At 45.7% G+C, this 27,546-nt stretch overlaps 1 protein-coding gene and 1 long non-coding RNA gene across 5 annotated transcripts in view; one reads left to right on the forward strand and one right to left on the reverse strand.

Moving 5' to 3' along the window:
• The window catches only part of Pcsk6 (proprotein convertase subtilisin/kexin type 6), a 185,759-nt gene extending 164,302 nt beyond the window's left edge, over nucleotides 1–21,457 (reverse strand). For 2 of the 4 annotated variants that reach the window (XM_078051268.1, XM_013356335.4), the window contains exon 1: nucleotides 20,498–20,820. In XM_078051268.1, the coding sequence (XP_077907394.1) occupies nucleotides 20,498–20,785 (288 nt within the window). In that variant the 5' untranslated portion in view covers nucleotides 20,786–20,820. Of the gene's footprint in view, nucleotides 1–20,497; nucleotides 20,822–21,434 lie in introns of those variants that run through there. The other 2 variants (XM_078051270.1, XM_078051269.1) reach the window with 2 other exon arrangements.
• LOC144378030 (uncharacterized) lies at nucleotides 20,681–27,102 on the forward strand. The gene is made up of 2 exons (XR_013439487.1): nucleotides 20,681–21,165; nucleotides 25,169–27,102. It is a non-coding gene; the product is annotated as an uncharacterized LOC144378030 (long non-coding RNA).
• The last annotated feature ends 444 nt before the right edge of the window (nucleotides 27,103–27,546 follow it).

Here is a 27,546-nt window from a genome sequence, read left to right on the forward strand (position 1 = left end):
AAGCCCTGATTAGGTCTGCATGCCATAGACTATTTTACACAAGCGGCTCTGTTGGCTCTAAGTTTTATTTTCTCTTTAAGAGAGAATCCTTAATGAATTTCAAGTAAGGGTTCTCTTTTGCATCAGGAGTGGTGGGTATGAGCTCTGCTGAACATGCCAGGCAGGCAAAAGGCTAAGGAGGGACATTTCACATGCTGCTAAATGGAGGGGGCTGCAACCAGGCTCCTAGATGGGAGCCAGGAAGGTTCCCTACACACAAGACGTGACCCACTGATTCCTTCTTAACCTGGCTTAACTTCTGCCTGTCCTACCCTAAGCTTTACAACAGGACACCTTCCCCCCCCCAAAAAAAAAGGTAAAAGAGGCACTTTTCCATGATACCTTTCACTAGCTTTGAATTCTTGCTTTTAAAAGTAACCCCCTTCCTAGTGTGATCCCAATGCCTGACTCAGGGAGGACATGTATCTCTTTCTATTGGTGTTAATAATAATCATTGTGGTGATGATGATGATGACGATGACAAGGCTGGTACTATTTCAAGCCTTTTGGTTGTGGAAGGTACCACTAACTTCCATTTAAAAAAAAAAAAAAAAGAAAGAAACGCTAAGGCATAGGGAGCGGAAGTGATTGTCAGTAAAGAGAAGCACAGTGTTCATGCCTTCATTCATGAGACTTTAATCTTGGAACGGAGTTCTGCCGCTTTCCCCAATGAGTGTGTGTGGCTTTAATCTCCTGATTTAAGGAATCCTCATTCAACCATCAGTTCATTCATTTAAAAGCACTTGTTTGATTCAAGCTTTTCTAATGTTAGTGAGGACTCATTTTGTATCATATCCCCACAATGTCCTAGATCAGGAGTCAAAAATCCCTCGTTTCATATGCAGGAGGTAAGGCACTGTACTGGCTGCTGGAACAAAGTGAGCAAATTGTAGCTATTTACATATTTTATCATATTTAATACGTTTTTATTTTGCCAGTGTCTCTTAAAGCACATTAAGTATTTAATTAATTTTATTTCCTTTTACAACAATGGCATTTTATTTGTCTTTATAATGTAATTAGTGTAATCTCCATATTTGTTTTCCCCTGGAGTCAGCTTAACACTTTCTCCTTTTCATTATGAAATATTTTATGTTTCCTTCCAAGTTTTCTCCTGACCAAGTCCTTATTTTAATTCACTTTCCCCATACAATGCTCTCTAAGATGATTTTATTTCAGAAAAATGTCACATCTTCCCCTTGGTACTAAGACTCTCTTCTCATTTCACCACTGTTCCCTATTTTAGTTTAACGTCCTTTCATTTCTATTATGTGTTATGTGTTCCAAGTTTTATATCCCTCCGGCATTCATTTTAATAGAATTAGGAGAATCTATAAATAAAAGCAGCTTCTTAGAATAATGCTTTCATTCTTCTCCTCTCTCCCCACCCCCCACTTCTGGAGCATGCCCTAAATTTACCAGCAGACCCTCTTGGGCTGAGGTTCTCCTACCAGGAGTCTGATTGCTGTGTCTTGGCTGCATCTGATCTGGGTTGAACCCTGGGGAATACAATGGCAGGATTCCAACTCAGGATGCCCACCCATTAGGAATCTGTGCAGAATGGCTACTGGTCCTGCCCTTCGATTTCAACAAATCAAAAGAGGCTGAGAAGTCTACAGAAAGTCAATAATTCAAATTCTGAAGCCAGGAAAAAAAAATATATACTGCAGAGCAAGAAGGAGAAGATAATTAGCAGGCAAGCAACCCAAACTCCCATTGGCATGCCAGGGGTATCTGCAGCAGGCTTATCTCTCCTCAACAGGAAGGTCCTTCAACTGCAGGACTCTGCTCATTTGCATTTCTTGGGAAGCTACCTCCTGGGGCTGAAACTCTCTGCCAGAGAGAAAAGAAGTGAGGGCCTCACAGAGCCACATAATCCTTTCAGGTGCCATTGTGGCCCCCGAGCAGACTCTACAGAAGTTAATGCCCCCAAACCCAGATCCCATGGGGATTTCTTTGATGACATTATTTGTCCTGTTAAATCCCTAGAAGGCTTCTAATCATCTCTAAACATAACTTAGTGATTATGTCTCCAAGGACAGACAGCATGAGATTTCTCCCAAGTCTAACTCATCCCACCAGGCCCTACCAATCTTTTCCTCCCAATATCTTGTTTTGAAAATTTTTCAAACATAGCAAAGTTGAAAGGCTTGTGTAGCAGACATCCATATATCCCATCACTCTATTCAACTATTAACATCTTCACTGAAATCACTCATATTCTTCTCCATTGATCCACCCATCAATTCAATATTTCTGGCGAACTCCAAACTACACTGCAGTATCAGTACACTTCTCCTAAATTCTTCAACATACACATCAGTACAAAGAGTTAAGTATTTGCTTATGGATTTTCTTCTTTTGAAGTAAAATTTGCCTATGATGAAATAAGCAAATGCTCATTCTATACCTGTGGAGTTTTGATACATGTATACACCTGTGTGACCCAAAACCCCTACCAGATTTCAGAAGATATCATCCCAGAAATCTCCCGTGTACCTTCCCAGCCAATACCTGCCCCAATAGATTAGTTTTCCCTACAGAATGTTTTCATCTGTTCTAGAACTTTCTATAAATGGAATCATCTAGCTCTAGTATGCAGCTTCTTTCACTTGGTAGAAAGTCTACGAGACTCATCCACATTATTATGTATATAGTCTGCCTGTTCTTCTTTATTGCTCATTGTATGACTGCATCATATTTATTTATCTATTTGCCTATGGATAGAGCTAAGAAACTTAAAATTATGATAAACAATTTTATAAGTTAAATGACCCAGGAAACTCCAAAATGCTTTGGGGGTGAAAATCAAACAGAGGCCGTACCCCAGGCTGCTGAGAATACATCAGTAGGTCAGGCACACTGGTCCTGGAAGCACTTGGCTTGATTCTCTCATCAAAGCCCCATGACTAAGAAGGGAAGCCACAACACAGTCCCTGCTAGTCTGGGAGGGCCTGGTCACATCAGTCAACATGTCATCTGTTGCTGTGACAGGCTAATGCAGAAATCAAACTGGGTTCAAGGATAGCGGACTTCTGGACAAAGGCACAGCATTTAAAATGGACTGGGTAAGTTTGGCAAGATGACTGTTCCCTCCTGGCTGTGTCCAGGGTTCCTAATGGTCATTGGAGCATCAGTTTCACGCCCAAGGTTCATGCAGAAACACGGTCCAGCCTCAAGACTCGCAATCTATTCATGCAATCTGACAGCACGATTCAAATAAAACACAGACACCGCAGGGAGAATGGCAGCAGCGAGCGCACAAGTATCTGTGGCCTTGGGGGAAAAGGATCTCTCGATGGCAACGCCTGGCCATTGAAAGGCTACACTGAGGAGATCAATGTTCAGGGAGGAGGCTGAGCCGCTGCCTGGCACAAAGACGAGCCCAGGCTGGCAAGTACAAAGCACTGTAAATGACTTACTTCAAGAAAGGAACCGACTGCTGGAAAGTAGAACCAACTTGGAGTCCAAAAAAGTAAATAGATAGGATTTTTCTGTAGCTCTCTGCACTGAACTTCTGACAGAAGACAACAGAAAATCCACCCAGGGCTCTTTGTGAGGGATAATAAAAATGGGAAGTGGATTCTCACGGTGAGGTTTTGCAACTGAATTTACTTAGTTGGACTAGGAATACTAAGACAGGATGGGTCCTTGAGTGGGTTTCTGAGTTCTAGTTCCCCAACGTGAGCCTCATGATGTTGCTACAGTCAGTGTATTCACATCTGCCTCTGAGGTTTCTTTTGGTTTCTAAGATGATTTAATGTGGGAAGGCATCAACTTGATCTTATAATGGTCCCGGTGTGACCAGATATCAGAAGATAGAAGACCATGTTCCTGGAAAAACAAATATAAACAAACAAAAAAACCAGAAAGCACTAATGAGTTAATTTTGTGCAGTGACATGAAATTTGTGGGAATGGAAAACATCCATTCCCACAAACAGGTTTTGCATCTTGGGCTGAAATGAAGGGTTACAGGCTGGAGGTGTAGCTCGGGGGCAGATCACTTGCCTAGACCGCACAAGGCCCTGAGTTCCCTCCCAGCACTGCAAAATAAACAAATGAATAAATAAAAATAAGCTGAAGGGTTATGAGGGTTTTTAATAGACAAACTCATGGTACAAAAACCTGTTTACGCCATTGAAACTAACCCAGCTTCTTATCTGGGGTTAATAATGTCACATTCCTGCAAGTGACACATAAAGAGACATGCATAAGAAGAGTGACTGCTGTTAATGGTTAGTTACCTTGATAGAAGGACAGAATATGCTTTCTTTCCTTTTTCTAGAAATTAGGATTTATCAAGAACACAAATTGAGGGTTTTTTTGCTTGTTTGTTTAAGTTAAAAAAAAAAACAAAAAAAAAGTAGAAAATCAAGATGTGTGTTAGACCCAGTGCAATGGTGGCCAAAAATGGACTTACTTTTCTGTGTTAAAATCTGTCCTCAGACAGACACACCTAAATAAACTCTGACTGGGACAAGGAGGCACTGATCCAGGTATGTGGGGTCTAACAGACACAAAACCACAGGCTTCTGCTGTGACCCTCGGAGAGCACACATGGAAAGCTAAAAGTAGCACCATGGCAGGGATCACTGGGGTGCACGGGCCACCTTCAAAACTCAGTATCTTGCGTGCACTATGCCAGGCTTGATAACAGCACTCAAAAATGCTAAATAAAAACAATGAGACTCCCTACCCTCTTAATAGCATCAGGGTGTTTGCTGAGATCTTAACACCCCCAGAACTTTCCTTTCTTGCCGTGCTAGTCTGCACCCTTTCTACCCTGCTTTAGGCCCTGAAGGGTGAGGCCCTCAAGCCCACATGACCTGGGCCAATGGAAGGCACCAGAAGGAAGGTGCACCCTCCATGGCTCCAGGTCCCTCAAGGCTCTGCTAATATTTTGTCCTTATTGCTTCCCAGGTGGGTCAGCAGCTCCCAACCTCCGATAGACCCTGGGTGCCTCAAGACCCTTTTTTGGTTCCCTTGCAGCCCATTCCTGACACTCTCCTTGACTGAGTCATGGAAGGTGAGTAGTTTCCCAATAGTTTTCTGACGGGATGCAGATGAAAATACTCAGGATCCATCTGCCCATATGGCACCTCCTTTGCTATTCCTGTGTCTATATAAAAAATTCTGGTGGACTCTCAGGTCTGGCTCAAATATCCCTAGTTACAAAGCCTTCCCTGAATCCCTTAGGCAGAAACTAACCTGCTCTCCTCTGCTCCCCTAAAGCAAATTATGTCCCCATCTCCGTTTCACACCCCTATTCCTCTTCAATGGTGACTGAGTTCTTGTCTGTTGCAGGCAGGGATCCTGTCCTGTTTGTCTCTGAATTACACAAAGTAACAAGCCCAGAGCCTTGCAAGCAGCACTGCAGATTTTACTTCAAAAAACAATAAGCAAGCAATCAAACCCTCTGAACAAAGTTTAAAGAAAAATGACTGATGGGAAAAATATTTGCAACATACTTAAAAACAAGGGATAAACAGTCATAACATAGAAAGAACACCTACAAATCACTAAAAAAACAACTCAATTGAAAAACTGGACAAAGAATACAAATAAGCAATTCAGAGAATAATTAAAATGGCTAATAAACACAATAAGAGATATTTAACTTTAGTAGTCATCAGGAAAAAAGCGAATTAAAATAATATAAGAATTGACAAATATAACAATTGGTTATCTCCACCCAAAATGAATGACCTCCACTCATACACTTCTAAGGACAGTGTCAATTGTCACCACAAACCTGGAAAGCCACGGCTAATGCCTCATACAATGTAACATGTATATATACTTTGATGCAGCAGTCCCCAGCCTTGGGAGCCTGACCATCTCAATCCAAATCCTGGCTCTGGCATTTGCAAGCTGTGTAATCAAGAACAAGTTACTTAACCTCTCCATGCCTTGATTTCCGTATCTGCTCAATGGGATAATAAAAACACCTATCTTATATGTCTTGTAAGAAACTTAAACGAGCCAAATCAAGGAAAGCACTTGGAAAATTACCAGGCACATAATAAGGGCCAGACCAGTGTCTGCAACCGTCATTTATAATTATGTCTGTTTTTGCTATAATACAGCCTATAGAAAATCTCACTCATGTGCCCAGAGAGACATGAACAAGGATGATCGCTGTGACACTGTTTATTATATGAAAAATAACTGGAGGCAAATCAAATGAACCCTTTTAGGTAAATGAATTGACAAAATACATTGCATCCATAAAAATATCATAAAACTATTTGGAAAGGATAGAGTAGATCTCTATGTACCAGCAAGTAAAGATGTTCAAGATGATTAAGAAAAATTAGGTGCAGAAGAAAGCTAGCTGGATCAAAGTTTGTAAGAAATGAAGCCTCCAATACTGTACATGTGTGTATGTGTGTACATACACATATCCTTAAAGGCACAAAAAAGGACACTCATACACTGAGGTGGGAATGGAAGCTACATCTGCAGGAGGAGAGAATTGAGGAAGGGATGAGAAAAGACCTGGATTTCTCCTCTTTATACAAGTCTAGTTGAACTCTTTAAAATGGGAGTGTATCTGGGTGTGGTGGGTAGAGGAGGTTGAAGCAGGAGGATCACAAGTTCAAAGTCAGCCTTAGCAACATAATGAGCCCTAAACAAATTAGTGAGACCATCTCTAAATTACAATCAATCAATCAATCAATCAATCAATCAATAAGGAAGGGCTGGGGATGTGGCTCAGTGGTTAAGCACCCTGGTTTCAATCTCTGGTACCAATAAATTAATTAACTAATTAAATAGGAGAGTATTTATATAGTACATGTGCAATTTTTAAAAATAATTCTCATTAAAATCCTGACTTGAAAAAATACCACCCAATCATAGACCCTCTGCAAGACCAGTGATATAGGATAGGGAGACAGAAAAATGGGAGAGGAGGCTATGACCAGGGGCCCAGGGCACATTATGGGGACAGGGCAGTGGGGCTACATGGTCCTGACATTCCAAACCAGCAACAGCACTATTCACCTCCCCAAGGCCTCACAAAGAAGCCACTGACCCAAATGTCAGGGAAAGATTAAGCAAGATATGAGCAGCCATGCAGTGGCACGCTGATCAGTCATTAAAAATTACACCACAGGACAGTTGCTGACTTGGGAGGGTCAAGTTGAAAACTGGGATAATCTCATGTGTATAAGACATTTCTGCATATACATGTGTGAGTGGATGTCTGTATATGAGCACAAGCAAGCATGCTCACACACACACATGTACTCACAGACAGAATTATAAAAACAACAAAAAGACATGGTCCAAATTTTAACCATGATGATCTCTGGCTGGTGGAATTAGGAATGATTTTGTGTGTGTGTGTGTGTGTGTGTGTGTGTGTGTGTGTGTGTGTGTGTGTGTGTGTGTGTTTCCAAAATCTTCCACATACATGTACTCTTTTTGTATTATGAGAAAGATCAAGTAATATAAAACTTCATAACGAGGCTGTGCCATCCTCTGTGCAGTCTTGGGTCCTCATTAGGCCTCTTTTCTCCTCTGGGTTCTGCTTTCTGTCTCTGATTTTCAGTTCCACAGTGGTCCCCTCTCCTACTCCTCCCAGGGCGTGAGAAACACAGTGGGCTCTGGTATGCTGGGAGGAGGGGATCCAAGAACATTTCCCTGCCCTTGAGAGTCTTAGAACCAACATCTAGAATGTGGATCTAGGGCTGAGGTGTGGCCCAGTGGTAGAGCACTGGCTATCATGAAAGAGGCCATAGGTCGGAACCTGTAGCACCATGATAAAAAAAAAAAAAAAAAAAAAAGAATGCTGGTCATTCTTCATTCCTGCATAGATGAGTCTTTGAAGTGAGCTCCAGGCCAGAGGCTTGAATAAAAGAGAGGATCCTGTTACTGTCACACCAGGAGGGCCACATAGGGCACCCTTCCTGCCTAGGCTTCCATTTGCCTGGATTGTACCTCTCTGATGTAGGCAGTTAGAAAACCCCAACTCCAGCCCCCCGACTGGCCCAGGTACCAACTGCAATTTGCAGACACAGGATACCAACACTATCTATGAGTTCAAGTTGTCCATGCTGACATTTACCAAGCTGACACCTTCTAAACCTTAGTAAGTTATTCAAATTCTCTGGGCCTAGTTTGCTCATAGGAGTAATGGGGTTTCAATACTAGAACTTGGGGAATTATCACTGTTTGGTGGACAGTGAGGACTATGTAAGAGCTAAGGTGGCAGTCACATTGGGGATACTGGAGCTCACCAATCTGGATAGCATTCTGATGAAATATAGCTACACCTAGGAATGGAGAGGCTATTTGCTCCAAGGACTTGGCTTCTTCTTTACAGACTAAACTTCACAGAAAAGATTCCCACTAAGGCCCTGGGACAAGTCTATGCCTGCTTTTCTACCTTCTCCTTTACTATCTACATTTCCCCTTCTTGGGCTTCCCCAGTCTGGTTTTCTTGTTGGCTTCCTCTCTTCCTACTCTTCTGCCCACCTAGGAGCAAGGGGCTCACTGCCCATTTATAGATAACGCTAGTCCAGGATTGTGGGTTCTGCCAGATTTGCCAGTTCTGCCCTGGAGCAGTCATGTGGTATAGGTGACTAAAGATCTGATTTGCAAAGCCCTGCAAGTGAAGGAGACCCTGAAAGACCACTCAATAAGACCTAGTGCTAGGGAAAATGCTGCCCAATGATAATGTACCAGGAAATGTCACTGGGTAGGAAAAACTCAAGTGATTTGACTATAAGGAAACATCTAAATGTCTGCCACTCAGAAATCTCCCGGAGCTCAGCAGAAGGGGAGATAATAAAGTCAACATGTTCCCTTTACTCATGCTCTGGAGATCATTTACCTTTGATGAGTAAAATCAAGAAATCACAAGTCCTCATATAAAAATTTCTAGAGTGGCACACGTCTATAATTCAAGCAACTCGAGAGGATGAGGCAGGAGGGTTGCAAGTTCAAAGCCAGCCTCACCTATTTAGTGAGGCCCTAAGCAACTTAGTGAAACCTTCTCTCAAAAAATAAAGAGGGCTGGGGATGTGCCTCAGTTGGTTAAAAATCCCTGGGTTCAATCCCTAGTACTCCCTTCTAAAAAAAATTTCTAAAGGTGTCTTGTTCACTAAAACTTCTATTCCTGGGAATCATGTTAGGGCCCAAGAAAACCCAGATGAGTAGGGTAAAAACACTGACCACAAGATGCTGTGGTCTAGTGGGGAGACAGATACCCTTGCATTCCAGGGTCTAGTCCTTTCAAGGAGCTCTGGGAGGACACTGCCAGCCCTGCTGAGCAGCAGAAAGATCAGGAAAGATCACTTTAGCTAATTCTGAAGGAGAGCAGGGTTCTCCAGGTAAACTGTATGGGGAATGGGTACCTGGTTTAAAATAATAACAAATAGCAAGCATGAAAGAAAGAAAATGCATACAGAGAGTTTCCAGAACACCAAAGGTCTGGAATAGCTGTAGAATGTAGTAAAAATGAGGCCTTTGGGGTTGAGGACAGAGCAGGAGAGAGGGACAGCTTGCTCACAAACAGCGGATCGTATTGTGCTTTGCTGAGCAGGAGCTTCTGCTGATTTTAAAGCAGTCAGAGGACAGCATGAGGCTTATGACACTGAAGGACCTTCTTGTGGCAGTGTGGGAAACGGCCCGGAAGGGAGGCAGGGAAAGCAGAGTGGCAGTAATCAGGGTGTTACCAGAGTGCAAGAGGCCAGGCCCATTCTGGGCTGTGGCTGTGGGCTAGGGAGAGTGACAGGCCTGGCCTCTGGAGAGAGGGCCCTTATCTGATAAGAGGGCAGCCCCTCCTCCCCTTCCATTGCCCTCCTTCATTCTGCACCTGGAGAAGAGTCTGGTAAAGATTGCTGAGGTGGACTTGGGCCTCTGTGGGCAAGAAGCTGGCTCTTCTTGATCATTTCTCAGAGTTGTCACCAGGATGTTTTCAAACCAAAGGGGGAAAGTTTAGAAATTAAGGTTCCTTGCAAAAACACAAGCACTAACATCAGTCACTGATTTACTTATCTTCATAGTGGAAGCAACCTGGTTGACCACTCTGAGCTTCAGGAGGCTGATCCATTCTGGCTGTTTCTTCCCACTAAGAAGATGGCTTCACCCAACAAGGACTCTGAAAAAGTGATGTCAGCTCCTGGCAGAAACTTAAGAGGCCCCAAGGAGGGTCAAAGAACTGACATTGACAGCCCCTTCCTGGCCCGATTCAGCAAGGGGAACTGTGCACAGCACAGCAGAGCCGCACGTCTGGCCAGGCTGCGGGGCCCTGCGGGGTGCGGCTTGTTTGTGTCCAAGCGGCCAAGGAGGAGACAATGAGACTATTTCTTCCTCTCTGCAGTGCCACCATCTCGACACTGAGGGCATTGATGGGCTGGTTACCATGGTCACCCAAGGCTGCCAATCCCATCCCACAGAGCATGAGGCTCCCGACAGCTGATGGCTATTCATCCTCGTTTCTCGCAGGACTGGACAGGGGACTTGTGCCTGCCACTGGGTCTTCCAAATTCTCAAACAGCAGAGTCATGATGACATCAGGAAGACTCATGATCGGACAGGATGACAGGAGTCATCTATCCTAAAAGCATATATAGTAGGCTCCGGAACAGTGCCAGGGTCCATGGGATTATTGGCTCTGCGTGCAGCTGACCTAACCCAGATGTAAAGGAGGTGTCACAGGTACACCTACCAGGAGAGATCAGTCACTGAATGGCTTCAAAAAACAAGGAATTACGATTAAAAGGCAGTGGTAGAATTGTTTGGTAATTAACCTGCAAGAGCAGGAGCTTGACCATGCTTCTTCATAAAGATCACCAAGGGAGAGTATACCACAAACACTAGCTTAATAAATGCATGCATGTCCCGTGGCCACAGACTGCCCTGGTGTAACTTCACAGCCATCATGGAGGTGGCAGAATTGGAATTGATCTTAGTGAGCAGCCAGAGGACCAACTTTGGACTGACTCACCCAGGAAGCCCAAAGTCCAATGGCAGAACAGACAAGCCAGCAGGCCATAAATAAAAGGGTGACAGGGGCTGGGGAGCTCAGAAGGGCACATCCACTGGGCTGGGGAAATCAAGGGAGGCCCACTGATGGGTCTGATGATGGCACTGAGCCAGGAGGGAGGGATAACCAGGTGGATGGGGAGAAACCCCACTGGGCAGAAAGAACAGAATAAGAAAGCCTAAAGGGAAGCAAGAGCACGAAGAACAGGGTTCAGCAGAGTTGGGGCTGGGACTGGGGTAGAAAGATTGGGGTATAGCAAGAGGCCTGGAAGCAATGCAGGCAGGTGGGAGGCAAGAGGACTATTAGGGTTTAGACTGGCATCCCCTAAAAGCTCATTTGTGAGACGATGCAAGAAGATTTGGAGGAAAAATGATTGGGGCATAGCCTTAACCTAATAAGTGAATTCATACCTAATGGGATTAACTGGTAACTGGAGGCAGGTGGAGTGTAGCTGGAAGAGGTAGAATTGGGGCATGGCTTTGGGATGTATATTTGTATCTGACCAGTGGACTTTCTCTCTGCTTTCCAATCACCATGTGAGCTGCTTCCCTCTGCTACACTCTTCCACCATGAGGTTCTGCCTCACCTCAAGCCCTGAGGAATGGAGCTGGCCTTTTATAGACTAGGACCTCTGAAACCATGAGCCCTCAAATAAACATTTCCTCCCCTAAAATTGTTCTGGTGAGGTCCATTAGTCACAGCAGTGAAATAGGTAAGACAAGGACCCAGCCTGCACTGGACAGTGGCACAGAGAAGCAGGGGACCCAAGAACCAGGAGAATGATAGATAAGACAGATTTAATCATAGGCCAGATGGAATGACTGGAGCAGGTGGAGGTAATGATGGATTCCAGGCCTCTGTCTCAAGCACCAGGTCAGGGGATCCCTCTCTGGAGACAGGGACCCGCACAGAAGGAGGTTTGCAGTAAAGGGCAATCAGTGTGGTTGATAATGTGTGTTTTCAGTAACTGAGTATGACATGATTCTAGGAGGACCAGATGGGTTGAGTTTATGTTTTCTTTCTTTCTTTTTTTTTTGGGGGGGGGGAAGGTTGGCAAACAATGAGAAAGGTGTTTATTTTCCTGAGTTACAGCTTGTTCAATACATAGAACATTCTGAATATCAAGAGCTTTTTAAAGTATCTAATGGTGTCACATTTTGTTAGAATCTGTACAAAGACAGTGTTAGGAAAAAAAATCACAAATTAACAGTTAATGGGTACTAATGCAGAACAATGGTCCATGCAGTCACCCTGCTATATTCAATTCTTTCAGTTTGTTTCCTGAAGTATTTAATAACTTCAGAAGCATGTGCCACTTTTACAAAGATAAGGAAAGGTTTCAATGTTTCTTCTTTTACTCTCAATAGTCAGTAAAGTTCTACGGTAGTGAGGAAAAATGCAAGGGCACTTACCTCCCACCAATGGCACTATTTAAGCTGCCAATGCATTAACCCAAGTCATCAACTGATGTCTACATGAAAAGATTTTTCCCAATTTGGGAATGAAGGAGTTAACTTGAAAAATATTAAGAAAGGGACAACTGAGGCCCTCAAGAAAACTATTTTCTTATATGAGTTTATGTTTTCTACGTCATTGGAGAGATGTACGTTTCGGTGCTGATAATAAGCCAGACAGAATAATGCTAGCATAATGTGCAGCACTGTGTGTGTGTGTGTGTGTGTGTGTGTGTGTGAGTGTGTGTGTGTGTATGTGCATCTGTGCATGTGTGTTAGGTGGAGGGAAGAAGAAAGACTGGCTGATAGGGTCCATTTGTCATTCATTTGTTCATTCCAGTAGGGAGCTGAAAGGCTTCCAGTTGTCGGATGGCTGGCCCTTCACTCAAAAGCAGGAGAAAGAGCCATCTGTCAAAGGTGATGAAGATAGAAGATAAGTTGGAGGGTGCAGGTTTGGAGCCTGTCAATCACCAGCTTGTCAGAACCCAGTTGGACCTAAGGCCTCATTACTATTAAATAATCTGGTGACACCTCCCTGCAGGGTTGGTACAGGCTCCCTGAGTAAGAGCACTTACGTGAGAAACGTCAGCTGGGCAAGCACACGCCTGGGCTTCTGGTCAGTGCCAAGGCCAGACACAGACCCTGTGAGCCAGGAGTGACACAGGGACTGAGGATGAGTACCCAGAAGCACATTATGAGCAGGGTACTTGAAGGAGGAGGGGAGAGGCATCTGCAGCCTGGACTGGGCTGGAGAGGATTCATGGAATTACTTTTTGGATGGAAAAATCTATGTGGAAAAGAGCTCAGGATGTTCCCGGGATGGCAGGGAGTTGGTGGACACTGGAGAACAGAGTCTTGTCAGCCTTATGGACCTGTGGCCACTCAAATTGCAAGGGCAGAAAGGGGTCTAGATGTGTCCAGTCTCACTGACCCTGTGAACAGCTCAGTATTTCGGATTTGCTTCCTTGGTTTTTACCTAGAGAAACTCAACCCCTTCCCAAGGACCAGTCAGCTGGAACATGTGCTCAGGCTTAATTCTGGGCCTGCCTTTGGACAAACACTGCCTTCTGGGGCCTTCCTAGCTCAACATACTACACCTAGCTCAGCTTTCATTACCACTCTCCACCCTAGTCCCAATGACTCAGGAGGGCAGTCCACTCAATTAAATCCTGTCTGCTTAAATATGTGACCAACTGAGTAAAAATGCCAAATGAGAGGGTATGACACAAGCAGCTTCAAAATCATAATCTTGTCTGTGTCCCCCAGTTCACACCCAGGACCTCTCCCAGGCCAGCCCATGCACATGGCTCTTGGCTCAGAGCACATAACACCAAGAACATTCAATAATTAGTCACAGGTGACTGCTATTCTGGGCTTCCCCTTGTCCCTATCAAGCCCCTGACACCCTCGCTGGAACACATTCTGGACAATATTCTAACACCTGGTTAAGGCCTCAGCTGTTTTTTCATTGTGAGAACAAGCTGTCTGCATCATGACAATTTTCCTCCGCTGACAAATGAATTCCACAGGTCCACCTGAAATTCTGGGCCAGGTACAAACTGCTCCGCAGCTATTTTAAGAAAACTATTTAAGGCAAGTTCAAAATCATTTAAGGCTCTTAGATCTTTTAGGGCCCTGGCAGCCAGCCTGCCTTTTTATGTTCAGACGCAGAACCAACAAATTAGCTCAATACCCCAGGCAAAGCAAAAATCCAAGGGGAAGTAGGGTGTCTAAGTGTCACCCTTCAGATAAGCATCACTTCCCAAAGCTGCAGATGCTGAGTGCTGTGAATCAGAGTGTAGAGAGTATCTTGCTCTCTTCTCATAAACAACTTAACTTTTCTCAGAGTCACCAATGTCAAAGGCAACTATTCACATGGGTTGGAATGACACCCCTTCCCCCAGCCAAGAGATGAGTCAAAAGAGAAGGGAATCTGGTAGAAGGGAAGGACAAGAGCTGGGAGCCACGGTTCCTGGGTCCTGGGTGCAGCTCTGTCCAAAAAGCCACATGATCTGCAGCCAGGCATTCTGTTTCTCCAGGTCACCATTCCTTGATAAGCAGATCAGCCCAGGCTGAGAGGCCTAAAGTAGGGAATGTTCAACCTGGGTCCAGAGGCACCTGTGCATCCACAGATGTGATTCAAATGGTCCAGGAACACCATGGCATGTATGTATAATGTACATTTTTTTTATACTTTTAACATTTTATTTGTATATAGGTGTGTATGTGTGTAATGTACATGTCAATACATGTATGTGTATGTATATGCATGTGTGTATGCACATGTATTAATTCTCGTATGTAATGTATTCTGATATGAAGAAAGTATAGAATGTCTAAATGCAATTTTGTATATGCATATTTGCATGCACTGTCCCTTAATATTCATAGGGGACTGGCTCCAGGATTCCCTCAGATAACAAAATCCACAGATGCTCAAATCCTTTATATAAAATGATATAATAGTTGCATTGACCCTATACACATCCTTGTACATACTTTAAACCATCTCTAGAGGACATATAATCCCAAAATAATGTAAATGCTATGCAAGTAGTTGTTATAGCACATTGCATAGGAAATAAAGATAAGACAAAAAGTCTGTACATCTTTAGTTCAGATGCATTTTTCCCCTCCAGACACTTTCAATCCAGGCTTGGTTAAGGCCAGGAACAAGAAACCCAAGGACATGGAGGGAAAGCACGTGTATATCATGAATGAGAACAATGCAGGTCAATTTTGACATCTTTTTCCCAAGCTTCTTTTTACCCTTTCCTTTCTCAGAGGCTACTACCAACTAGTAGTTGATTGGCATCCTTGCAACCCATGCTTCTAAACTTTTACTACATCTGTAAGCATTCATAAATATTACACTATTGTTTTGTGGATTTTTTAAAGTTTGCATAAATACCATTACATAGTACATCTGCAAGTTCCTTTTTTAACTCAACATTCTTTCTGAAATTTATCCATGTAGATACATGTAGGAGACCAACCTCGCATGTGCCTGAGTTAACTCCCCTGCTGAGCTATGTAGCATCAGGCACCCATGCTGCTAGACTGCCCTGCTCTTCTAGGATTCCAGTGACTGTGTCTTTGTGCCTGGGTGTGACTTCCTACAGCACCATGGGTGGAGCTATGCTCACCTATTCTTTTGAAATATAACCCCTTGCCCTGTTTAGGATAGACTGTTTCATGGAAGTGCCTTGTGTGTGTCCCCTACTCTTACTGTGCCCTTGTGTGTGGCCTACCTACATGTCAGTCAACTTGCTGACAGTGGACATCATGAAGATAGACTCAGCCCCCTGAAACCTGACCCCTTGCCTCATTTAAATAGCTTCTCCTCAATGAAAGGGGTCAGCCCAAGGTGTCTCTCTCTCTCTCTCTCTCTCTCTCTCTCTCTCTCTCTCTCTCTCTTCCTGTGGACCCTTAAGGTCAGAGGAGCCATCACAGTGACCCCAAAGAAAAAGGTATTTGTGTCTCTTTGTGGTTATTTCATGCAGCCCAATTAGCCCAGTTCACCGGACGTGACCCCTGAGCCTTTTAGTCGTGAACAGAAACACGACAGATATATATCTTGGTTTATTCATTTATAACCACTGCATAGTGTTCCATGGTGTGACTTTTATTTCTCCATTCTTCTGCTGGTGTATTTTTAGGTTGTTTTTCCCTTCTTAAGAAATTCCTGAAAGCACATTCCTATATCAGGCTCCCTATGCATGTGTGCAAGAGTCTGTCCAGTATGAGCTTAGATGAGGACTTACAGGCACAATGCAGCCTTGCCATAGAAGCCAAAATGCTCTCCTACTTATACTAGTTCCACCAGCAGCAACAACTGAAAGTTCTCGTTGCTCTACATTCTTGCCAACTCTTGATGCTAATGCCTTTACATGTTTGCCAATCTGATAGATGTGAAATGGTATCTCGTTATTGCCTTAAGCTGTTGTGCTGCTGTAACTCCCAGTGAGGCTGAGCATCTTTTCTGCTTATTGGCCATTTGGATCACCTCTTTTGAATTCTCTCTTCATATACTTCCACTTTTTACCTAACATTTCTCTTTTCCACATTGACTTATAATTTTTAAAATACCTTATGCACTAATTGGTTTGTTATAATACTTTTCCTGGTCTATTACTGGTTTTTAATTGTTAGGATGACCTTATTTATATAGAATTTTTATTTTAATGTATCAATCCCTTCCTTTTAGTATTAGCTTCTTTCAGGCCTTTTAACACTATCTGGAATTTACTGTTGTGGAGTGTGAGGTGAGAATCCAATTGTTTCTCCATGTGGAGAGATGGTTCTCCAGCCCCATTAAATAAGTGGTCCATGTTTTCCCATCCCTTTGTAATACTTCTGCTCACATATACAGGTTCCCCTACATGCTTGGTTGAGTCCATTCCACTAAGGGGCTGGACAATCACTGGGCCAGTGCTGAATTGCTAGGATTGCCATAGCTTCCCTTCTTGCTCTTCTTTTTCAGACTTGTTTGAGGTATTCTTGGACCTCATGCTTCCATATAGAATTCCATATAAATTCCAAAGTTCCTCTGTGGATTTCATATTCCACATGTAATCCAGTTGGGTCTTAAACAGAATTACACTGAATTAACAGATTAATTTAGGAGTAACTATGATATTTAATCCTTCCATACATGAACATAATGCATCTCTTTTTTTACCCTTAATATTTCCTTTAAATGTCTTGTAATTTTCAGGGGCTGGGAATGTAGCTGAGTGGTAGAGTGCATGCCTTGCATGCACAAGGCTCTGGGTTCAATCACTAGCAACATTAAAGCTTAAATATTTCTTTTTTAATTAAATTTTCTCCATAAGTCTCCTTTTTGTTTTAGATTTATTCCTAAGTATCTTATAGCTTTTATACTAAAATTAATTACAATTTGTTTTATCTTCTCAGATAAAAGTTGCTGTCATACAGGTAGCTCATGTTAGTTTTAGCTCCTTTTAATTCTAATAGTTAATCTTTATATTTCCTTGGATTGTCCAAGTAGTTTAGTTATGTGATCTGTCAATAATGACATTTGACTCTTCCAAATTTTTATTCCTGTTTTTTTCTTTCTCTCTACCCTATTTTTTGGCATTATATGGAATGCTGGCTAGAGGAGGCAAAGAGTAGCTAGCTTGCCTTTTGAATGATGCATATTTTTTAATATTTATTTTTTAGTTGCTGTTGAATTTCATACCTTTATTTTATTTATTTTTTATGTGGTGCTAAAGGATCGAACCCAGGGCCTCTCACATGCTAGGCCAGCTCTCTACCATTGAGCCACAACCCCAGCTCCATGATGCATTTTTTTAATGGGAAAAATTCAGAGACTGCATCAGACTCTGAAAAAAAATCTATGATTCAAAAAAAAAGTGAATAACCACTGGTCTAAATTACCTTTGGACCATGTTAGATAAACTGAGTCAAATTATCCGTTGTGTAAAATAGTCAAGCAAGAACTCAGAGCCCAGCCACAATGATGGAGGGGAAACCAGTGCTGTGATTCAGGCAGGTACAGAGCATAATACTAATTGCTCATCAAGGATTTGGAAAGTCACACAAAAGAATATAGCAAGAGACAAAGAGCAGGGAGTGCAATTGTCAGAGGTGACACAGGCTTACCGTGTGAACACAAACAGCTTCCCTCCCTTGCTTTACCCCCATTTACTCATCTATAAATCAAAGGTAATAACGTCTACATCTTATTTATGAGTCACAAATTCTCCTGGTTGAAAAAAGGCAATAAGCTTTTTAAAGAGTTCTTATTGAGTGGGTAGAGGTTGGAAAGCTCCAGGCCTTTTCCACATTAGCAGTGCACTTAGAGGTGGGGACAGAAAGCCAGTTTGGGAATAAAGAGTAATAGGCCTCCCTTGAATAATCATGCCCAGGCCTTTGAGACAGCTCCTATCCCCAACAAAGTAATCCTTCAGTTTGTGAATGTCCCAGTGACCCCACCAACACCATGCCTGCCTACCAAGCTGAGTGACCAGACTGTAGGAGTCCACCTTGACTGCACTGAGCAGAGCCGGGGAAACCCTCAGAGACACCTTGGAATGTTCTGAGTACAGGGTTACATGCAGGGGGGGGGACCCTTCTTACCCACAGGCAAAATCAAGAGAGCAGACTTTATGAGAAAGCAACTTAATCTAACAGTTGATTCAAAGGCCTTGCATGATCAGGGAGGGGCTGGACAGCTTTATTTCTGGGGACAGAAATTTCAAGGGAGGCTTGACTGCGCCTCTCTGCCTGTCTCTTGCAATATCCAAGAAGTTATAGTTCAACTTCAGCTCCCCTCTTCTCTTTTAATTATGGGAACCCAAAATCCAAGCACTTTGTAATTTACCATGCAGTTTAAGAGTCACTTGTAGCTGAAGACAAATTGCTAGGCCACCTGGGCAGAGCAGCAGAGTGTGGCAGGAGCACCCAGAGCCCTTAAGCAAACAGGAGGAGTGCCTTCTACAGCCTGGACAATCAGCCAGGGAGATTTGAAAGCTAGAGAAAGAAACAGACAGTGCTACCCAAGGCAAAATCTTAAATCACAGGCTATTTGAGGAGACCTGAGGGGCCAAAAAAAAATTTTTTTTAAAGACATACAAAAGATGTGAGTATGTTTTTTCAGATAAAACTCTGAACCACCTTGTGAAGTTAACTTGAAAAGGCAGAATCTACCCTTCCAAGAGGTCTTATACTCCACACTAGCAGTATCAACACCCCACTTGGGATGAGGGAGAAATGTTAGATCAGGGTTGCACCACACTTTGCTGGTTTCTATCATGGATAATGATGAAACTAAATTTAACATGGCCTGGCACCAAGTTGGAGTTATGAGGCAGTGCTTCCTTGTCACTTCACTTGCTCCTCTTGAGTGTGTAGTTCCTAGATTTGTTAACTGCACTGAGCGGTCCCCTGGTGGGACTGCACACTTCAGCCTGCTGAGGTCCTCCAAGGGCCATAAATTCGGATCAGCCCACCCCATCAGCCTTTTGTGGGGTTACAACAGAAAAAAGGGGGACTGCCTTGAGAGTCCTGCGGAGCTATGCAGCAGCCTTCCTGCCCAAGGCTCAGCCTTTCTTACTAAATGAAGATAGGGATAGCTTGAGGCTGAGGGCAGGGGTACTTCTGCCTCTCTGAACAACGTTACTTCCAAACACTGGGTCTTCCAAATAACATTGGTTAGTTCCAATACCTGCATTCAGTGTGCACTGTCACCATCCCTAAGCATAAGCTCAAGTCAGGGAAATGACTTCCCTAAGGTCACACAGCTAGAATGCAGGCAGATGACAAAAACAAAACAACCCTCTAGGCTTAGAAAGGTTTGACCCGCAGCCCCCAACCCCGCCCCCAACCCCCGGGCTATGCTACTGGGTCTTACACTGCCCGGGAAATCTTCCTGAAAGAGACTTGGCTCCTGCGCAGGTACCAGGACACCCTGTCTCCCAGAGCTCGCGGATACAGGGAAAGCGAGGCCCCGAGAGACGCCTGGCCACGCGCATGACACCTACTGAGTGTCTGGCCTCCCGAGCGCGAGCACCAGGCCCAGAGTCCCGCGCCGCCCGTCGAGGGCAGCGGGTCCGAGCGAAGGCCATAAAGGGCTGGCTGGGTGGGCAATGAAGACAGCGCCGGTGAGCAGAGTGCGACGCTCCAGAGAGCTCCCTAGTGCCGCGCTGACGGGCAGGTGTCCGTGCCGGGCCCGCTTCCGAGGCGACCCTCCCGAGCGCCAGAGCTGGGCGGCATTGCCAGGGAACCCGCGTCCAGCTCTGCCGAATTGCATGGGCAGCTTACCCGAGGCACCTGGTCCTCTCCGCAGGGGGTCCCACGCGCCGCACTCTCGGGCGACTCCCGGCGGGACGCCCCCACCACCCTCCCAAACGCGCCGGCCAAGCCGTCCCGGACGCCTTCCCACGAGGCGCCACGGGCCGGGCAGGCGACAGAGGCGCCCCTTCGCGCGTGCCCGCCGGCCGCCGGGAAAGTTTTCGGCGCTCTGGGCTGGCCGCACTCACCTGGCCCAAGTTGAGGTAGCCGTGCGCGGCGGCCACGCGGTCCGCAGCGGCCGGGCCGCCCAGCACTTGCACTGCCCAGTGGTTGGTGTAGACGGGACGCGGCGGCGGTGGCGCGGAGCAGGCGGCGGGCAGCGCGAGCAGCAGCAGCCAGCGCCAGGGGCGCAGTGCGAGCGGCCGGAGCCCTGGTCCGTCGGCGCCCCTTGCGCCCCCTGCGCCCGCGGCGGCGGCGGTGGCGGCGGCCCGGGGAGGCGGCCGGGGCCCGGGCGCAGGCGGCGCGCGCGGAGGCATGGCAGCGGCAGGCTCGCGCGGCGCCCGAGCGGCGAGTGCGCCGGGGGGTGGGGTGCCGCCTTTTAAAGCCGCTCCGCGCCGGGGAAGCGCCGCCGCCGCCGCCGCCGCCGCCGCCGCGGGCGGGAGCGAGGGAGGAGGAGGCGGCCGCCGCGCGTTCCCGCCCGCGCTGCCCGGTGGCGCCCCTGGGCCCTCGCTCGTTCGGCCGGGCGCCGGAGCCTGCGTCCAGTCCCGGGGCTGGGCGCAGAGGAGGCCCGAAACGCCCCCCACCGGGGAACTTCTCCGCAGACTTTTGGGGCTCTAAGCACACAGGTCTGCCCCGAGCGGAAGCCTTGTCCCCGCGAGTTCTGCTGCGAGCCGGGTAGGTCTTTGGGACATCTCAGGTGAGTTCCCCATTCCCCAAGGAGTTTCCGCTGATGCCTTCCCAGGGATCGCGCACCGGAGGCAGAACTCACCTGGCTGTGGTTCCCCCAGGCCAGGCAGCCTTGCCCACCTGACCACCGGAGAGTGGGCTTGCCGTGTGCAGGGTCCTAAGAAAAAGGCTTCCCCGAAAGCACTGAGGTGTCTCAGGACCCGGCCTGATTGAAGGGGCACATTGAATTGGGGAAAGGCATAGCCTATTAGCAGCATTCAGCTAGTTTACAGAACTCACCTAGAGAGGCAGACTGTTCTGGTGAATCTCTAGACTGACCACGGAGCATCTGTTTGATCTTGGGCAAGTTATTGTCCTTGGTGGGTAGGCACTCCATCTGCAAAATAGTGGTAACTGTGGTTTCTACCCCATATGGCTGTTATGAGGATGGCATCGGCTCTTGCCATGCAATCATCTGTGATAAATATTTGCTTTGATGAGCCCAGGGCCTGCCACCACGTGGAAGGTAGTCCCTAGATTGTGTATACTCTTAAAAAGCACCCATTGAGCTGGGACTAGTCAGTGAGAAAGTGAGTTGAATCATCCTCAACCTCCTGCCTGGAGCAGCCTGATATCCAGTAGATAATTATTTGGAGAACCCTGGAGAATTATGGAAGTGTTCACACTAAGAACAAGTAATGATGAGAGGTGAGGATGGCTGCAAGATCTCTTATTCCTCCCTGGACCTGTTGGTCCCAACTGACTCCACACAGAATGCAAACCTTCAGCCTGATTAATACAGAAGGGGAAATAAAACAAAATCAAAAAAGGTAGAGAAGGCCTTGAGGTGGGAAAGAAACTGCTTATCTAATGCTCAGATTCCAGGAGCAGTCTCTTTGGTTATAGTGCTATGCATAATTCACTTGCTTGAGTCTGTGGCTTGGCAGGTAGAGGTGGTGTACCAGGGGCAAAAGAGGGTAGGGAGAGGACAGGATCTGTAGAGATGGCTACCTGAGGGCCTTTCCAGTCTCCCTTCTAGGAGTCCTTGGGTTTCATAACCCACATGATTCATCCTTTCTGCAGGCATGAGTCACTCTAATGGAGGTGGGAGAACAGGAGGCGTGGTGGGAGGCCCAACCCGGACAAGCCATATCCATGTTCACAAGGGCCCCTTGGAACCTGAGGATCCATAGCCCACATGGCCTTCCCTTTTTTTTCACCAGATATACTTTCTCTCCCCTGGCCAAGATGGGGCAGTTCCCTGGCAAATCACTCCAGAGCTGCCCACACTGCAGAATACAGGTCCCTTGTGTCACAGCCTGGTTGCTCACTGAACACTGCCCATTGGAAAGACCCAAGGCCCTAACACAAACTGGCTAGTGCTAGAGGAGAAGGCCACACCTGTTGGGCAGAAACAATATTCAGGGGCTAGGGTTGTGGATTAATGGTAAAGCATTTGCGTAGCAAGCGTGAGGTGCTGAGTTCAATCTTCTGCACCACGTAAAAAATAAATAAATCAAATAAAGGTATTGTGTCCAACTACAAAGAAATAAAGAAACAATACTCAGAACCCTTAGCTTGGCCTGTCTTTACCCAGTGTTCCCCTGACTGCCCAGTCTCTGGCCCACAGAGAAGGGACACTGGACTGAGTCAGAGGTGGAATTAGAAGCCTTTCTCTGTCAGCAAACCCTCCCGGTGATATGTGTCACTATAGCCCTTATTGGCCAGCCTGTCTCTTGGACTTATTCCACTCCCATGTTGTACTTCTTCAAGTGTGTGGTCTGCTTCAAGATATTGCACACTGTGCATAATCTAAGTGATTATGAAGCAACTCATGTCTCTCAAGAGAGTACCCCCATGAGAACAGTGATTTTGACAGGATGAGATAAGAGTTTTTCCATAATAATTTGGTAGATTAAGGGATTCAGCCTACTGAACTGAGGAGACTAAAATGCATCTGAAATTTTTATTTGCAGGGATCTGAATTTATTTTATCAACAAGCCTGGTCCTTTGGGGGCTAAACTTTCCATTTATCATGGAAGTACCTGGGCCATAGCTTGGCTCCAAAATTGTAGGAAGACCAGCTTCCCAAAATGAACATCCTAAATCAAATCACCTCCTCTGAGTTTCCTATTGATTTATACAGTGACAGGATTAACTCAATCATAGGTGAATCAACCCTTTGCATTGTGATAAGATCTGTAATAAAACTTGGCTCGTCTTCCTGCAGGGAGGGGATTTATTACTCACTTGAGCTCCCGCTCTCCAGATGGCCCTGGCCATCCTGCTCAGTTCTGGGGCCAGGGGAGCCTACTGTTTTCCTGGATTAAGGTCAGCCAGACTGAGAAGGGACAGACATGGACCAGAAAGTGACTGGAGCCTAGCTGTATCTCAGAAGTTAGAAAATGTGAATAGAGAGACGTGATACTTATACAGCATCTTTTCAAACCAGAAGGTAGGAGTCTTCACCAGGAGTGTTAGAACTGTGTTCTCGTGCCCATGGCTGACCCTTTTACAGAGATTACAGGATTGCCCAACCTGGACCCAGCATCACCCGTTCAGCCAAGACCAGTGGAGAGCAGAAGACTCTGCTCTGCCTTGTGGGGGTGTTTTGAAACAGAATTTGATTCAGAATTACCTCCACTTAGGCAATAGACAGTTGACTGACATGTTGCAGTTTGGAGAATGTGCTAGGTTCAGCGGCCAGGGTGGTATTTTTCGAAGAGTGTCTGATAGGCATCACCTTTAGGATATCAGAGAAGAGCATGCATTCAAAACCCAGCTTCACCATGCTCCTTACTTGTGTTCAGCCTCAGGTGAGTTAAGCACTTCTGTGTCCTCTGCTATCAATGGCAGTGATGTTGCTGTCCTTATGCAGGGGCTCTGTGAGGATAATAGGAGCTGACTGACACAGAGCCCCTAACCCGGAACTTGGTGCCAGCAAACACTTCAGAAATGGGAGCAGCAGTGACCACTGCCCCAGCTGGGCACCTGGAACTCCCCTGTGGGATGGGGTGGCTGGGACTATGTGCTGTGTCTTTCTGCAATGCTCACAGGCATCTCTGTGTACTGTCCTCCATCCATGCTAAATCTCTCCTCCGCCTTTAACGTCCTGAAGTCCAGAAACATCTTTCAATTGGTGTTTTGCATTCACCACTGACTGGGATTGAAATGGAGTTCTCCAGGGAGGGTTTGTGTCTGCTTCTGCCAGTGATGTGGTGGCACCAGCTTTCGGGAACCCTTGAGGACCGCTTGTAGAGTGAGACCTCAGGCTGAGAACCAGCTTCGGGTTCCAGTGATTCGTGCAGGGATTTCCTCCCTAGTTCTCTCCCCCTCCACCAGGGCGAGGGAGGAGGCCAGACCGTTTCTTACCATCCCTCTCTTGGTAGTGGGTTTATTTCTCATTTTCTTCTACACTGAGAGTGTAGCTTTTCATTGTCCCAGCTTTATTGAGGGGTCTCCTGTGACACTTCCCATTCTTAGACAGTTTTTTTTTCCTTTCTTAGTGGTACATTAAATAACGATGTACTTTCCCATCAAGAGTCTCTCAAGTTTGATGTCATAGTATCAATGCCTTCAAAACATATCACAGTCAAGATACCTACTGAACTCACTCAAATGTATTTGCCTTTTTTATTTTAACCCCTTGTGGCATCTATTAACATCCTGCAGAAAAGATACGAGGACCCCCCTGCACTCCCTTTGGGGGGAAGATGTGACCATCTGGGTGGGGTGCAGACGGCATGGAGCAGCTTTCCCCCCACTCTCTGCCTCTCTGGTTAGACTCTCCCTTTATATTTAGATCCTAATTGTCTTAAGAAAGAGGCTGTAAAAACTGCTTTTCCTGTGAAACAGTTTTCCTGGATCTAGCAATCATGTTTCTCAGCATTCTTTTCATAAACTCCCATGTAGAAATTTAGTGTCAAACAGGGAATTTAGGAGCAAAACGCTGAAACTCCCTGAGGAGCTCTTCCTCATTAAGAATGAGAGCTTTTTCAATTTATCTGATTTCCTTTTTTGCCTTGACTTCCAGGATGCTCTGGGCCACAGATGACAGAAAAGCACAACTGTTTATTTCCTCCCTCTTGTAACAGCTGAGATGCCTTTGGTCACAAAATACTAGAATGCCCAACTAAAAGGAACACAAACAACAAATACAATTCATTGTTTCACCAACAGGAATTTGGTGGTAGGTGGCTCTAGAGTTGTTCATTCAGCAGTTCCAGAGATCCCAGGACTCAAGATGGCTCTTATTCACTTTGCCAAGCTTTCTCCTAGATGACCGCTTCCTAGATGACCGCTGCAAATTCAAGCATCACGTCCTCTCTAGGCAGCCCCAAAGGAAGAAAGGGAGGAAGTGGCTGCTCGGACATTCCCCACTTTCCCTCTTGAACGTCTCTCATCTCCCTAGCAAAGAGACACCCAGAACCCCCAACCGTTTCCTCTCAGGCTCCACTGACCAAAACTGGGTCCTTGATCCTTACTCTGCAGCCAAGTAATGATTGACAGTGGGCACAGGGTTACCCAGGTTGCTTTGGATCCATTTTGCTTTTTCCCTGGGGAAACATTCCCCTGAGCACGTTTGCTGCCCCCAATGGCACAAACCCAGGATTCTGTTAGCAGGAGGCAGCTCCAGGCAGGCTGCTGGGGGTCCCCAGTGGGTCTGCCACCTCCCCTTCTCTGCTTCCATTGTATCACTTTCATATAGATCCTGAGAGGTACACCGCAGACTTCCATTAAATATTTACTGAAAGAAAACAAGGGAGAGAAGAGGGCAGTAGGGGGGTGCAGAAGAACAAAGGAAGGGGGTGTGGGGGCAAGTGGGGTGAGGCAGAAGAAGAGGCTGGGAGTGGAGGATTCACAGTCAGAAGCAGGAGCCAGAAACACTCCTTCCTACAAAAGAATGGTTTTGACAAGTTGGATGGATAGACAAGGGGAAGAGCCCATCACAGAGGAACTGCCAGGATGCAGTGTAAAGGACGTGGCTGGGGGGGTGGGCTTGGGCAGCCCCTGCTCCAGGGCTAGTTCCTGTGGATCCCATAACGCCCCTCTCTCCCTTGGGAGACAAAGGCCAGAAGGCTTGAGCACCTCGTGCTTCATCTCCTGCCCGGCCAGCATCTCTACTGGGCTGCCTAAGGCACATCAGAACACCGAGAGCTTGTTCCCCTACAAGACCTCCCACTGTGGTTTGAATGTGTCCCCCATTGTATCCTGTTAAGAGGGTGGAAACTTAATGTGACTCTGGTGCTTAGAGGTGGGGCCTTTGGGAGGTTATTAGGATTAGGGAAGGTCACCAGGGTGGAGCCCCCAGCATGGAATCCTGCTGACTTTTTAAGAAGAGGAAAACAGACACACCTGTGTGCTCCCTCCTTCTCACCATGGGATGCCCTGTGCCATCTTGGGATTATGCCAACACAAAGACCATCACCTGATGTGGCCTCTTGACCTTGCACCTCCAGAACCATCAGTCAAAACAAACCTCTTTTCTTCATAAAGTCACCAAGCCTTGAGTGTTTTATTATAGTAAAGCAAGACAGGATAATAGTCATCCTTTGTCCTGTCCCAGTTTTTCCCATCCCAGTAAATGCTGTTTCTGTCCTTCTATTGCTCAGGCCAAAGGTCATTTTTGATGCTGCCCCCTTTACCCATGTCTGTGCTCTCAGAGAATCCAGTTGTTTCTACATTCAAATCCATTCATCATTATATAAAGTGCATGTATGAAGACTTGAATTGGGTGTCAACATACCCTATACACAAACAGAGATATGAAAAATTGTGGTATAGATGTGTATTAAGAATTGTAATGCAAAAAAAGTACATGTATAATGACATAAATTGACATGAACATACTTTATATACAGAGATATGAAAAATTGTGCTCTATATGTGTAATAAGGATTGCAATGCATGCCACTGTTGTTGGTATTTAAAAAAAATAAAATCAATTAAAAAACAAACCAAACAAAATCATTCAGAGTCTGACTACTTCTCCTCATGCCCACCACTACCACCCTGGGCCAAGTCACCTCACCTGTCACTTAGTGCAACTTAATAGCCTCCTAATTGGTGTTTCTATTCTGCCTTGCCTTCTTTAATCAATCCTTAATACACAGGATCATGTGCAACAGAAGTCAGATCAGGTACTTCCTTGGCCCAAAATTTCTTCCACAGCTTCTAGTCTCATACAGAGAAAAATCCCAGCCCTTACATTGCTCCAAAGTTCCCACCTGGTGTATGTCCCCCCACCACACACCATGCACACACAATGGAGCCTGTCAGATGCTAGAAAAGAATTGAATGCTCAAGGCTTCCTGGAGGAAGTGACTTTTAAGCTGAGCTTGAAGAAATAAACAGGAAATAGCTAGATAAGTGGTCCATCAGTCAGATCCAAGTAGGAAAACAGAAATCACA

The sequence above is a fragment of the Ictidomys tridecemlineatus genome, chromosome 5 (genome assembly GCF_052094955.1).
Source record: "Ictidomys tridecemlineatus isolate mIctTri1 chromosome 5, mIctTri1.hap1, whole genome shotgun sequence".
Classification (NCBI taxonomy): domain Eukaryota; kingdom Metazoa; phylum Chordata; class Mammalia; order Rodentia; family Sciuridae; genus Ictidomys; species Ictidomys tridecemlineatus.